At 47.4% G+C, this 12,618-nt stretch overlaps 1 protein-coding gene across 1 annotated transcript in view; it reads left to right on the top strand.

Moving 5' to 3' along the window:
* Positions 1-12,618, top strand: part of SLC4A5 (solute carrier family 4 member 5) — an 81,200-nt gene that overhangs the window by 50,306 nt on the left and 18,276 nt on the right. Inside the window, exons 11-15 of the mRNA XM_043987773.1 lie at positions 997-1,171; positions 2,813-2,946; positions 4,256-4,527; positions 9,205-9,266; positions 12,019-12,219. Of these exons, the coding sequence (XP_043843708.1) occupies positions 997-1,171; positions 2,813-2,946; positions 4,256-4,527; positions 9,205-9,266; positions 12,019-12,219 (844 nt within the window). The remainder of the gene's footprint in view (positions 1-996; positions 1,172-2,812; positions 2,947-4,255; positions 4,528-9,204; positions 9,267-12,018; positions 12,220-12,618) is intronic.

Below are 12,618 nucleotides of genomic sequence, written 5' to 3'. Positions count from 1 at the left end.
GCCCTGTATTAAATTGCCTTTCCTCCCCACCTCACCCCCACCCCAATATATCCCTGGGACCCTAGAAGTTCCTTCCTTTGTCTCCAGTTCTGCTCATCCTCCTGGGCTCTAATTCGGCTTTGGGAGGAGGGATAGTATTCAGTTCTCAATGTCAATTCTCTTCTTTATTGAGACACCTGGTGGTGCAGTAGAGACAGGGATGGAGTCAGAAAGCTCCAACCTGGCCTCAGACACTCACTAGATGCGTGACCTGGACAAGTCACTTAACTGCTGTTGGCCTCAATTTCCTCATCTGTAAAATGGGGATAATAATGGCACCCACATCCCAGGGTTGCTGTGAGGATCAGATGAGAGAATATGTGTAAAGTGCTTAGCACAGTGCCTGGCATCTAGTAGGTGCTTAATAAATGCTTGTTCCCCACTATGGACCAGCTAACTACCAGGACTCCAGTCCACCATTTCAATCCAACAAGTATTTATTTATTTATTTTGCCTTTCATGTTTATTTCTTTATTTATAAATTTTATTTATTTATTTATTTAAGTTTTCAACCTTTGTTTAGATAAGATTTCCAATTTCAAATTTTTCTCCCTCCCTTCCCTCCCTCCTCTCTCCCCTAGACAGCAGGTAATCTGATATATAACATTAAACATATTTCTGCATTATTCATGTAATACAAGAAAAATCAGAGCACGAAGGAAAAACCTCCAAAAAGAAAAACAACAGCACCAAAAACAAAAGAGATAGTATGGTCCAATCAGCGTCCATATTCTACATCAACAAGTATTTATTAAGCACCATCGGGCAAGGTTTCATTGCTCTGTACTGTATTCAAACCCATTTGTGAAGTCATTGATTGAGATTAGACCCCATAGAATGAAAGCCAGCGATATCCCCTTCCCCTCAGGGAGTTTCTACTCTCCTCATAACCTCGGAGCATGGGGCTCAGCCCCTTCTTCCCCAACCACAAAGACGGCTCCTTCCTGTGTTGAACAGGTTTTTCGGGGGTCTGCTCCTGGATATTAAGAGGAAGCTGCCCTGGTTCCTGAGTGACTTCTATGAAGGGTTTCATATCCAGTCGATCTCTACCATCCTCTTCATCTACCTCGGCTGCATCACCAACGCCATCACCTTTGGCGGGCTTCTGGGGGATGCCACGGACAACTACCAGGTACGCCTGGAAGCAAAGGGGAGCCATGATGTCAGGTCCTTGGCTTCCATCTGCGGGTGTTTAGGGTCCATCTCTGTGACTGCATAGAGCCGAGGAGAGGGCACAGGTGCCTCCGACCTGTGGCTGATAATTAGCAGAGAGACAGATTACAGGAGGGAATCTCCCATTTTTAATCACAATTATAGGACTTTGATCAAATGATTGTAGATAATACTGTTTGAGTTCAATCATTCGTACATAGCATCTCTGTAGGTAATATTGTTTAAGTCCAGAGATGCTGCATAGACATAGAACAGGCTTTTAAAGGAAACTACAGAGGTACAATGCGATCCCTTCTCTCAGTGATGTTCAAATAGTACAGACCACAGCGTAATCTCAGCCCAGACCTCTGTTAGAGTTGTAAATTCTAAGCTAACCCAAAATCCTTGGTCAGGAGGCAGCAGGATTTGGGAGGGCAGTTTTCTGACTGCTCTGTTAGAGTTCTAAGTTCTAAGCTAACCCAGAATCCTTGGTCAGGAGGCAGCAGGATTTGGGAGGGCAGTTTTCTGACTGCTCTGTTAGAGTTGTAAATTCTAAGCTAACCCAGAATCCTTGGTCAGGAGGCAGCAGGATTTGGGAGGGCAGTTTTCTGACTGCTCTGTTAGAGTTCTAAGTTCTAAGCTAACCCAGAATCCTTGGTCAGGAGGCAGCAGGATTTGGGAGGGCAGTTTTCTGACTGCTCTGTTAGAGTTGTAAATTCTAAGCTAACCCAGAATCCTTGGTCAGGAGGCAGCAGGATTTGGGAGGGCAGTTTTCTGACTGCAGTTCAGGTTTTCCTAGAGAAAAGCTTGGCTCAGTCACAGACACCCTAAGGAATGAAATTATGGAAGCCTTTGTTCCCTAGTCTTAGCTGTCATCACTCTCTCTCCCATGCTGGCTCCCCCGTGTAGTGATCAGGCTAGAAACTGTTTGGGGACACCAAAGTCCTGAGATGTTAGGCGGGAATGGGGGCAGGAGTTCCAGGTTAGGTGAGGTGAGTATGGTAATTTGGGTGAGAGAAAAGTAAATAGGGAAGCAAAGAAACAAGCATTTATGTCTCAGGCACAGGTATGAGAAGGTCAGACAGCCCCTGCTCTCTAGAGGTGGGGAGCACACAAAAGGGAACTCAAAGACGGAAGGGGATACATGGGATGGGGGCATGGTTTGGATTTCAGAAGCCAAGACCAGGACCAAGAAGGGAATGAAGGCCAGCCTGGGAGGACCCGGGAAGAAATCCCCAATGGGAGAAGGGATGTTCCAGATTTAGAAGTCCTCAGGCCAGGGTGTGCTGGGAAATGGAAGAAAGATCTCCCCCTCTTCCCCCCCAAAAAATATCATAAGCAAGACACACTCACTTTGAAGTTTAATCTATGTCATTAACATTTTATCCCTTATTTCTGAAGTCTCAAGTCGAGACAACAAACATAACAATAAATCAAGCCTTAACTTGTAACTTTGTCGGTGGCTCCGGGGTGAGGAGGCCTTGGGTGCTAAGATGAGACAAGATCCAGGACCAGGGCTGGGAGGATAATGAGGAGCATTAAGGAGTAAGAGAACATTAGGAAGGAGGGAACTAGAACGTGGGGGCTCACTGACCATGCCCACCTTGTCTGCCTTCCCCAGGGGGTGATGGAGAGCTTCCTGGGCACCGCGATGGCCGGCTCCTTGTTCTGTTTCTTTGCTGGACAACCTCTTATCATTCTCAGCAGCACTGGGCCTATTCTGATCTTTGAAAAACTCCTGTTTGACTTCAGCAAGTAGGTACACCACCCCTGACCACCTCAGAGTCTGCCAAGGGCCCGAGGGCAGGCAAGGCCCGAGGGCCACAGCCTGGGCCCCCTAGTGTACAAGCAGAGACCCCATGGCCATTGGCCAGGGGGATCCTCCAAGAGACAGAGTCTACCTAAATGACCACTAAGTTTTCTTCCAACCCTTAAGATTATATCACATCACGAAAATGTAGAGAAAGCACAGAGAAGAGAGAAAGTTGGCATTGAAGCCAAAAACACCTGGCCTCAGGTCCTGCGGATGACCCAGGGGAACTGTGTGACTCTGTGATGATCCCTGAGGCATCTCTGTTAGGCTTCAGCGGCTGAGAAGGTGGCAACCTGAACTGGTGGGGAGGGTTTCCTCACCCAAGAGTCCCTGTAACAATGAAATCATGGGCCCAATCTCTGTCCTTGTGAAATATCAAAACCAAATCAGGCCTCAAGTTACCAACATGTGTACTGCGAGCCTGCAACGCTAGACTCCCCAAACATCTAATGCTTCCAGTGATTCTGTAGCCTTTCCCCTCTCTGCTTGTTTAAAATAATAATAATAATAATAATAGTAATAACAACAACAATATTAATAATAATAATAGCTTTTATAATGCACTTACTATGTGCCAGGCACTGTGCTAAGTGCTTTACAATTATTATCACTTTTTTTTTTTGGGGGGGGGGAATAGGGGTTAAGTGACTTGCCTAGGGTCACACAGCTAGTAAGTGTCAAGTGTCTGAGGCCGGATTTGAACTCAGGTACTCCTGAATCCAGGGCCAGTGCTTTATCCACTGTGCCACCTAGCCGCCCCTATTATCACATTTGATCCTCACAACAACTTTGAGAAGAAGGGGTTACTTTTATCTCCATTTTACAAATCAGGAGACTGAGGCAATTCGAGGTTAAATGAATTGCCCAGTATCACTCAGCCAGTAAGTGGCTGAGACCGGATTTGAGCTCGGGTCTTCCTGACTTCAGGTCCAGTGTTCCATCCACGGAACCACCTAGCCACCCTTAAGGAGAATGGAAAAATGGTGATGCTCACTTTTTAGGTCACTTTATGGCCTCCTCTCTGCCCCCCTATTCTCTCCCCAGAATTCTCAAAGTCTAAGGCAGAGTACCAGGTCCTCGGTACCTTTCCTACTGTCCATCACCATTCCACCAACCTCTCCCTGTCCAGTGGGTACCATGGTGAGGCAAGCGGTGGTCAGTAGGGAATGAGACGGTTCTTTTCTATTCCGGCCTCCGGCCACCTGCACGCTGTCTCCAGCTCCAAGGTTTCTTATCTTTGCACCTTCCCAGGAGTAACGGCTTCGACTACATGGAGTTCCGCCTCTGGATAGGCCTGCACTCCGCCCTGCAATGCCTCATCCTAGTGGCGACGGACGCCAGCTTCATCATCAAGTATATCACACGCTTCACGGAGGAAGGCTTCTCCACCCTCATCAGCTTCATCTTCATCTATGACGCCATCAAGAAGATGATCGGTGCCTTCAGTTACTACCCCATCAACATGAACTTCCATCCCGACCTCATCACCTTGTACAAATGCGAGTGTGTCGCCCCCGATACAGGTGACCCACGAGGAAGTCTTTGCTGATCTGCCATGTTCCCCCCACTCACCCATCCTCCCTGCCTGCCAGGCAGCTGCCAAAGCGGGGCTGCCCCGGTCTGAACTCTGGGTCTGGTCTCTGGGCTTCCGGGGCAAGCCGGAAGGCACCCGACAGAGCTTAGTAAGAGGAGGCGGGTTCTAGATGAAATGAGGACTTTTCTCTGTGGCTAATGCCCAACCAGGCCCCAGAGCATCATGGGCACATGTGTTTGAGTATGAGCGTGTGTGCATGCCCAGAAGCACAGGGTCACCACCCTGCCCCTTGGTACTAATGAGGGGCTTTCCTCACACTTGCCCTGGAGCAGCCGGAGCACAGAGCTCGCTCACTCCCATCTCATAGGGGCGAGAACCAAGACCTCCAGGGGAGTGGCAAGAGGCCTGAGGGAGCCAGGGGACCTAGCTTCAAGTCCTGCTCCCCTGTCTACCGCCTGTAGAGTGCCAGGCACGCCTCTTGCCTTCTCCTGGCCTTGGCTTCATCTGTAAAAGGAAGGGGCCGACCGAGCTGGCTCCAATCCCCTCTCCAGCTAACTCTGTGACTCTGGCTGGCTGAGGGTCCAGAGCCTCCCAGTGGCCCCTAGGGCCAGGCTCAAACCTCAGGCCCCCGATCCCGAGTGCAGGGTCCTTGGCAGCTCCCTCCCATGGTGGGGCGCAGGGTGGGAAGGATGAGGATGTTTCTTTACACAAAGACTCATTCCTCCCGTCATAGCCCACGGACCACTGGCCTCCCGGTAGTCTCTCTATCTTCCAGACGTATAGTCAAGCTCTATTGAATGGTAAAACTCATCTTGGGGGAGCCAAGCTCCCCCGCTTGGGGAACCTTTTTCCTCTCTGGTTGTGGCTTTTTTATTACTGTAACTGATTTCTACCCTATTTATCTCTGCCGCACATTCCTCTCTGGATGCTTGCAAACCCAAGTGAGTATCAAGACAAAGCATGAACAACCCTCTTAACTGGACTTTCCACCGTGTTGCCCACCAACTGTCCATATTTTCCTCCAAACGGTATTTTTCAGTTGGACAATCAGTGTTTAAAGCAGAAGGTGCCTCAGAGGACACCAGGCAACTAATTCCTTGATTGTTAGGGCCGAGTGTTCCCTTGGAGATGTCTAACGTCTAGGGAGTGGTTGGCCTTCAGACAATGCTCTCAGTCTGGCACCCACCCACTCTATGGTTCATTGGGCTACCTGGGCCCAGTGTAGAGTATAATAGGGTGTAGAGTACAATAGGGTGTGATGTCCCAGGCACCGTGCTAAAGGACCTAACAACAACTATGCCAGGAAGCCTCTAAAAAGGACCCGGATTCAAATCCTGCTTCATCTCTGTCAGGCTCAGTTTTCTCATCTGTAAAGTGGGGGCTATTTTGAAGAGCAGATATAGGAAAAGCGCCTTGCCAACTTTAGACGTCGTGTGAGTGTTAGGGTGAGGAGTGCTGGTGTCAGATGAGGACAGTAGTCCTTGTGTGTCTTAGAAACCTCAGAGTTCACAGCAAGGACTCTGAGGCCAAATTGTCATCATTATGGCTCCGCCTCTCACTTAGCACCAAGTGCTACCGAAATCAGCAGCAGCTGGGCCCAGACCATGCTCAAGGCTGCCCCGGGGGACTCTCTCCTCAGTTCCACACCTTCCCTTCCATTGCTGCAGGAGGGAAAAGCTAAAAAGAAACTCTAAAATAGGGTCACAGAAGCCTGCGGAAAGGTGTGCATCACCTAGGAAGGCGTGTAGTCAGAAAGGGAAAGTCAAGTCAACAAGCATTTATTAATCACTTAGCATATGCCCACAACGAGCATTTATTAATCACTTAGCATATGCCCACAATGAGCATTTATTAATCACTTAATATATGCCCACAACGAACATTTATTAATCACTTAGTATATGCCCACAATGAGCATTTATTAAATCACTTAATATATGCCCACAACGAGCATTTATTAATCACTTAGCATATGCCCACAACGAGCGTTTATTAATCACTTAGTATATGCCCACAACGAGCATTTATTAATCACTTAATATATGCCCAGCATCATGCTAAGTGCTGGAGACAGCAAAAAAAAGCGGCAAGTCCCTGCCCTTTATGAATTTACATTCTAATGAGGGAGGAGACAATATGTAAAAAACAAGGTACATGTGAGATATAGACAAAGGGTAAAGGGAAGATTTATGAATGGGGGGCTCTGAGAGCTGCCTTTACTATGCTGTCTTGTCATGTGGAAGAGACTGAAAGTGCGGTGGGAGGAGATTCTTATTGAGGTCTAGTTGGACAGGTGATCTGTAATCCCCCTTCCAACTCTCTGACCCTGTGAGAAGAAAAGAGAAGACAGAGACAGGGCAGGGGAGGAGGAAGAGAAAAGGAAGAGGGGCCTGCTGAGGGAAGGGATGGAGAGCAGCCCACCAGGAGGGTACCCCATCCATCCTCCCACCTCTCCACAATACCCCTGTAGGGACCCTCAGCCCGACGAGCTTTGGGCCGGTAGAACAGACTTTGTTTTCAGTTTCCACACCTGAAAATGTTATGCTCCCTGTTGGCCATCAGTTTCAATCCGTGGGAGTTTGTGAAATGGAGGCTTTCACAAGGGTGCCCAGGTTAGAAGCTCTCCCCGGGAGAAGACCTGTTTCCTTGTCCCTCTCAGCTACTGTTAGTAGAGGTTTTCCCAAGTGTCTTCAGTTTCCTCATCTTTAAAATGAGATATTTGGTCTAAGTAAGTCCCTCGCTGCTCTAAATCTGGTCCTATACTCTTGACAGGGGTCAATCTCTGGGAGAGCCTGTGGCATGGTGTAAGGAGAGGTGCCTTCAAGCCCTGCCTCTAACACACCCTGGCCGTGTGACCCTGGGCCAGTCACATATCTCTTTATGTTCTAAGCAGCTCTGTAGAGCAGGGCTTCTTACACTTTCTTTTGTTTTGGGTTTTTGTTGTTGTTGTTGTTGTTGTTTTTTTTTAGTGAGGCAACTGGGGTTAAGTGACTTGCCCAGGGTCACACAGCTAGTACGTGTTAAGTGTCTGAGGCCGGATTTGAACTCAGGTATTCCTGACTCCAGGGCCGGTGCTCTATCCACTGCGCCACCTAGCTGCCCCGCTTCTTACACTTTGTACACAACCCAGGGCATATAGGAATGTAAAATACAAAATCCTTTACTGTTGCCAAATTGTTCACGACCCCACATTCAGTTACGCAGCCCCATACAGGGTCACAACCCACAGTTTAAGAATCTAGGTTCTAGAGAAGGGGCTTCTCTGCTTTGGTAGAGGCACCTCCCCCTATACTCATGGCAGCAGAAACCCAATCCTGCCCTGATTCAGTTTTGAGAGGGCCCTCGCACATGGCTCTGAGGCCGGTAGAACATGTGTTTTACAGCAAGGAAAACAAGGCCCCGGCAAGGCCATAGGATCGTTTATTTCAAGCTTGCGGGGATCTCGGGGATCCTCTATTCCAGCTCCTTTTCCAGGTGAGGAAATAGGCCCTTCTAGGTGAATGGGCATGCCCAAGTCTCCAAAGGCTTCAAACCCACATCCTCAGAACCAGAATTCCTTTCACCAGTGTTCCAGGGGCAGTGACTGGCCCAGGGTCACACAACTAGCAAGTGGGAGAACCAGGAGCCAAGGGCAGGAGCTGGGTCTCCTGATTGCCAGGATGGTGTTGGGGGCTTTGGCCACCTTCACCTGAGGCATCCATGGAAGCCATCGGCATCCTTGTGACATCACCCCAGGCTGTGGCTCTCCTCCATGACTAAGTAGAGCAGAAGATTCTTGGGGCCTGGTGCCAGGGGTCTCCAACAGTGATTCCTACGCTCCCAGGAGGGTGGGAGGCAGCAAAGAAAAGGGCAAGTATCCGAGTTGGTGGGCATCTAGCAGAGCTTTAGGCTGCCTGTTCACTCACCTCTCAGTGACAGCTACACTTAAAGAGTTTTCCCCACAACCAGTCAGTGCCTGCTAATGCTCACCTGACCTGTGAGAACCCTGACCCTCAGACAGGTACAGGACTTGGCCTCGGTCTGACAGTAGGTAGATAGCAGAGCCAGGATTTCAGCCTAAGGCTTCTGACAAGTCAAGTTCTCTCTCTCCCACCCAAGTGCTCTATCACGTCATTCTTCCCCCTGGTACCATGTGCCATGGTCTTCTGGGAAGCCAGGACCAGCCCCACTGGCCAGAAATGGGGTCACTACCCCACAGTGAATTCCCCCCACCCCCAGTGTCCCATTAAGTGGGGAGACAAAACAGCTGCTGATGAACCTGGAGGGCTTTGGCATCGGTCTTCAACTCCTCAGTGTCCAGCAGAAAGTTTAACAATCATAGATGAGTCAGGCACATCTAATCCAGTAAGAAAAGCTATGACCTCAACTCCCATCTCCCTGAGCAACAGCCCAAGTATAGACCAAAAGAAATGAGATTGATGTAAAGCACTTCCCCAACCTTAGCACAGTATAAATGTGAGCTCTTAATAGTATTATCATCATGATCATTTTTATTGTTATCAGAATGATCGGGCCAAGATATGAGGTCTGACAATGGAGTGTCCCTGGAGTCTTGGTTCTGGAGGGCCATGGGCATGGGAAGTGGAATGTTAGGAAAGAAAGGGGTGTACATGGAGAAGCTGCCCTACAGATGTTGCTGACTCACTCACAAATTCATTTTCCACAGAAAATACAACGATATTCAATGCTTCAGCTGCACTCACACCAAACAACACTAATATTTCTCTGGTAAGTGCCTTTTTTTTCCCTCATGGTATAGACTGGCATGGTCAGTAAAAGGGTAGCGTTTCTCTGAGTCACTGATAAAAAGCTAAGCAGCCCAGAGGCAAGCCCAGGACACTACAATATTTTACTAGGGCATCCTTCCAAGCTACATCGAACCCATAACAGCCGCTCTTGGAGCCTGGCCATTTCTGAGACCATCCAGGTTTACTACAGCCTAGCCCACATCTCTCCAGCTTTTCCAGAAGAATACAAGAAAGACTTTCTCAAATACCCTTCCAAAACCAAAGTTAATTCTATTTATACCATTCCTCTGGTCTGCAAGTCTCATAGTCCCCCTAGAAAAGAAAGCTGAGTTAGCTTGGTGTGCCCTGTTCTTAATGATACCATGCTGAGGAAAGCAGCAGGGAGGGGCTCTTATACTATCTCTCTTGTTCCTCCTTGTCTCATGTCTCTATTGGCCATTTTTGTTTAGCCCTCGCCAGACCAAAAGATAGTCTCCTTGCCTAGGAAGTTAAGTAGTTCTTCCTTCTCTCTCCTGGGCATTATCATTCTCCAGCTTCCCTTGAGGAACAGTCCTATCTCTTCTTTGATCCTCCACCTCTTTGTCATCCTCAATGTGATTTGTTTGTTTGTTTGTTTGTTTTTGGTGAGGCAGTTGGGGTTAAGTGACTTGCCCAGGGTCACACAGCTAGTAAGTGTTAAGTGTCTGAGGCCGGATTTGAACTCAGGTACTCCTGACTCCAGGGCCGGTGCTCTATCCACAGCACCACCTAGCTGCCCCATCAACATGATTTTTTTTTTTTCTGACAAAGGTCTCATTTCTTTTTTTCTTTTTTTCTTTTTTTTTCAACGTGATTTTTTAAAGGGTTCTTGTTGTCTTCAGCATTTTTCTATTCTGATATTCTACATCTAATAAAATGGATCATTCAGACTCTGAGGATTCAAAGATGGAATCCAGAGGCGTCTTATCTAGATTTCCTGGGGGAGTCTAGGGTGGTAAGAACATGGCTAAGCTGGTAGTGAGCCCCTCAGTCCTTAGCATGTCATCATCAGATAACAGATTCAATACTCCATACTCAATTGTTTTTAGCTGGGTAGATCATATCAGAGTGCACGCTCTCCTGGCAAGTCTGTTGTTGTTGAGTTGTGTCCAACTCTTCTCGGCAAAGATACTGGAGTAGTTTGCCATTTCCTTCTCCAGTTCATTTTATAGATGAGCAACTAAGGCAAACAAGGTTAAATGACTTGGACAGGGTCACACAGTTACCAAATATATAAGACTGAATTTGAACTCATAAAGATGAATCTTCCTGATTCCAGGCTCAGGGACCACCTACCTGCCTCTCCTGGCATAACCATGAAGAATCCAAGGGCTGGGTGATTTTGAATAAATGAATAAATGAAGCCTTCTCTGCCACTCCCAGAGCACTTTGTCCAGCATTTCCCCTAACGTCCTCACTCATTATACTTCTCTGTATTCACATCTTAACCACATAGTAGATTGAAAGCTACTTGAAGGCAATCAGGGACTATGTCATCAATAAATGTTTGATGAATTGAATTTGTTCATGGAAGGAGCTTGCTACCAAGTTAGGAAGAAATGATGGTCTCTGAGACCTCTTTTATTACTCACTAAGAATCTGCTTGTATGAAAAGGTTTAAGGTTCTGTTATACAAGGAAACATCCACTTGGAAAGCCAGATCACAAATAATAATGCCACTCAGAGGAGCTTGGTTCTTTTAGTCTAGCTCAGGATGTGGCTAACATATAGTGGGTGCTTTTTCAATTAGTTAATAGTGTGATCTGATAAGCACAAAAGTCAACCTGCTTTGAGGTCCCCTCGAGAGACATGGTATCCAGAACACAGAAGGTGTGAGCTCCCATCTGGTCCAGCCACATCCACAGTTTTGTTTCTGATTCTGGGCTCCCCATTTTGCCAAGAACGCTTACAAACTAGAGACTAGAGAGGAGTCTGAGGAACATATTCAAACAAGGATCTGTAGAAGGAGTTGGCCAATCAACAAGCACTTATTAAGGGCTTACAATGTGCCAGGCTCCTTGATAAGCCTGGGGATGTTAGAAGGAAAAAGTAGAAGGGGAACCAAACACTAAAGGTGTCTTCACAAAGAAGAGGGATTCGACAACACCTGGCACAGAGTAGATGCTTAATAAATGATTGCTGATTGACTCATTCATTAGCCCCAGAAGGTATAATTTGGGGCAGTGGGTAGAAATTTCCATTTAGGGCAGATTTAGGCTGTCCAAGAGTGAATGAGTTGATAAGGAAAAACTAATCTCCACTTTCCTGGCAATCTTCTATAAAAGCATAAGGACCTTGGACAGGGAAGCATTAAAAGAAAATCTTGATCTGTGTGTACCAAACTAGGTGGTCTCTGAGGTCCTCAGAGATCTGTTGAGTTGGAGTCATTGAAAGATGTTGGGGGGCAGCTAGGTGGCATAGTGAATAAAGCACTGGCCCTGGATTCAGGAGGACCTGAGTTCAAATCCAGTCTCAGACGCTTGACACTAACCAGGCTATGCAACACTGGGCAAGTCACTTAACCCTTATTGCCTCCCTCTCCTCCCCCCCCCCCAAAAAAAGAAAGAAAGATATTGGGCCTGGTCAAACCCACCAGGGAGGCTCCTGATGATGATTCTAGGAGTTTGGGCACCACCATAGTAGGGCAAAACATGGGGGCTGTATGTAGGAACGGTCAGACTCTGATTCATTCTCTTCTGTGCTTGGACCCCAAGGACGATTCTCTTAATGTGACAGCTCTGGACTGGTCCCAGCTGAGCAAGAAGGAGTGCCTGAGGTATGGAGGGAGCCTGCTGGGGAACTCCTGCCAGTTTGTCCCAGACCTGGCACTCATGTCCTTCATCCTCTTTTTCGGGACATACTCCATGACCCTGACCCTGAAAAAATTCAAGTTCAGCCGCTATTTCCCTACCAAGGTAAGAACACCACCTAAGATAGGAAACCTCCTGGAGTTATCACCCTTTGGATTCTAAAGGAGAGATTTTAGGCTGACGTTTTATCAAAAGGAATCTTAGTGGTCCTGGGTGAAACCAATACTTCATTTAGAGATGGGAAACCTAGGACAAAAGCCTAGCTCTGCCACTAATTCATCATTTTTTAATTTTTTTTAATTTTGGAGAAAAAATTGAAACTAGAAATCTTACAAAAACAAATATTGAAAACTATCAGGCACAGCTAGGTGGCCCAGTGGATAGAGCACCGGCCCTGTAGTCAGGAGTACCTGAGTTCAAATCTGGCCTCAGACACTTAACACTTACTAGTTGTGTGACCTTGGGCAAGTCACTTAAGCCCAATTGCCTTGCTAAAAAAAAAAA

The sequence above is a fragment of the Dromiciops gliroides genome, chromosome 2, assembly GCF_019393635.1.
Source record: "Dromiciops gliroides isolate mDroGli1 chromosome 2, mDroGli1.pri, whole genome shotgun sequence".
NCBI lineage: Eukaryota > Metazoa > Chordata > Mammalia > Microbiotheria > Microbiotheriidae > Dromiciops > Dromiciops gliroides.
This window is presented reverse-complemented; position numbering and strand designations above follow the sequence as displayed.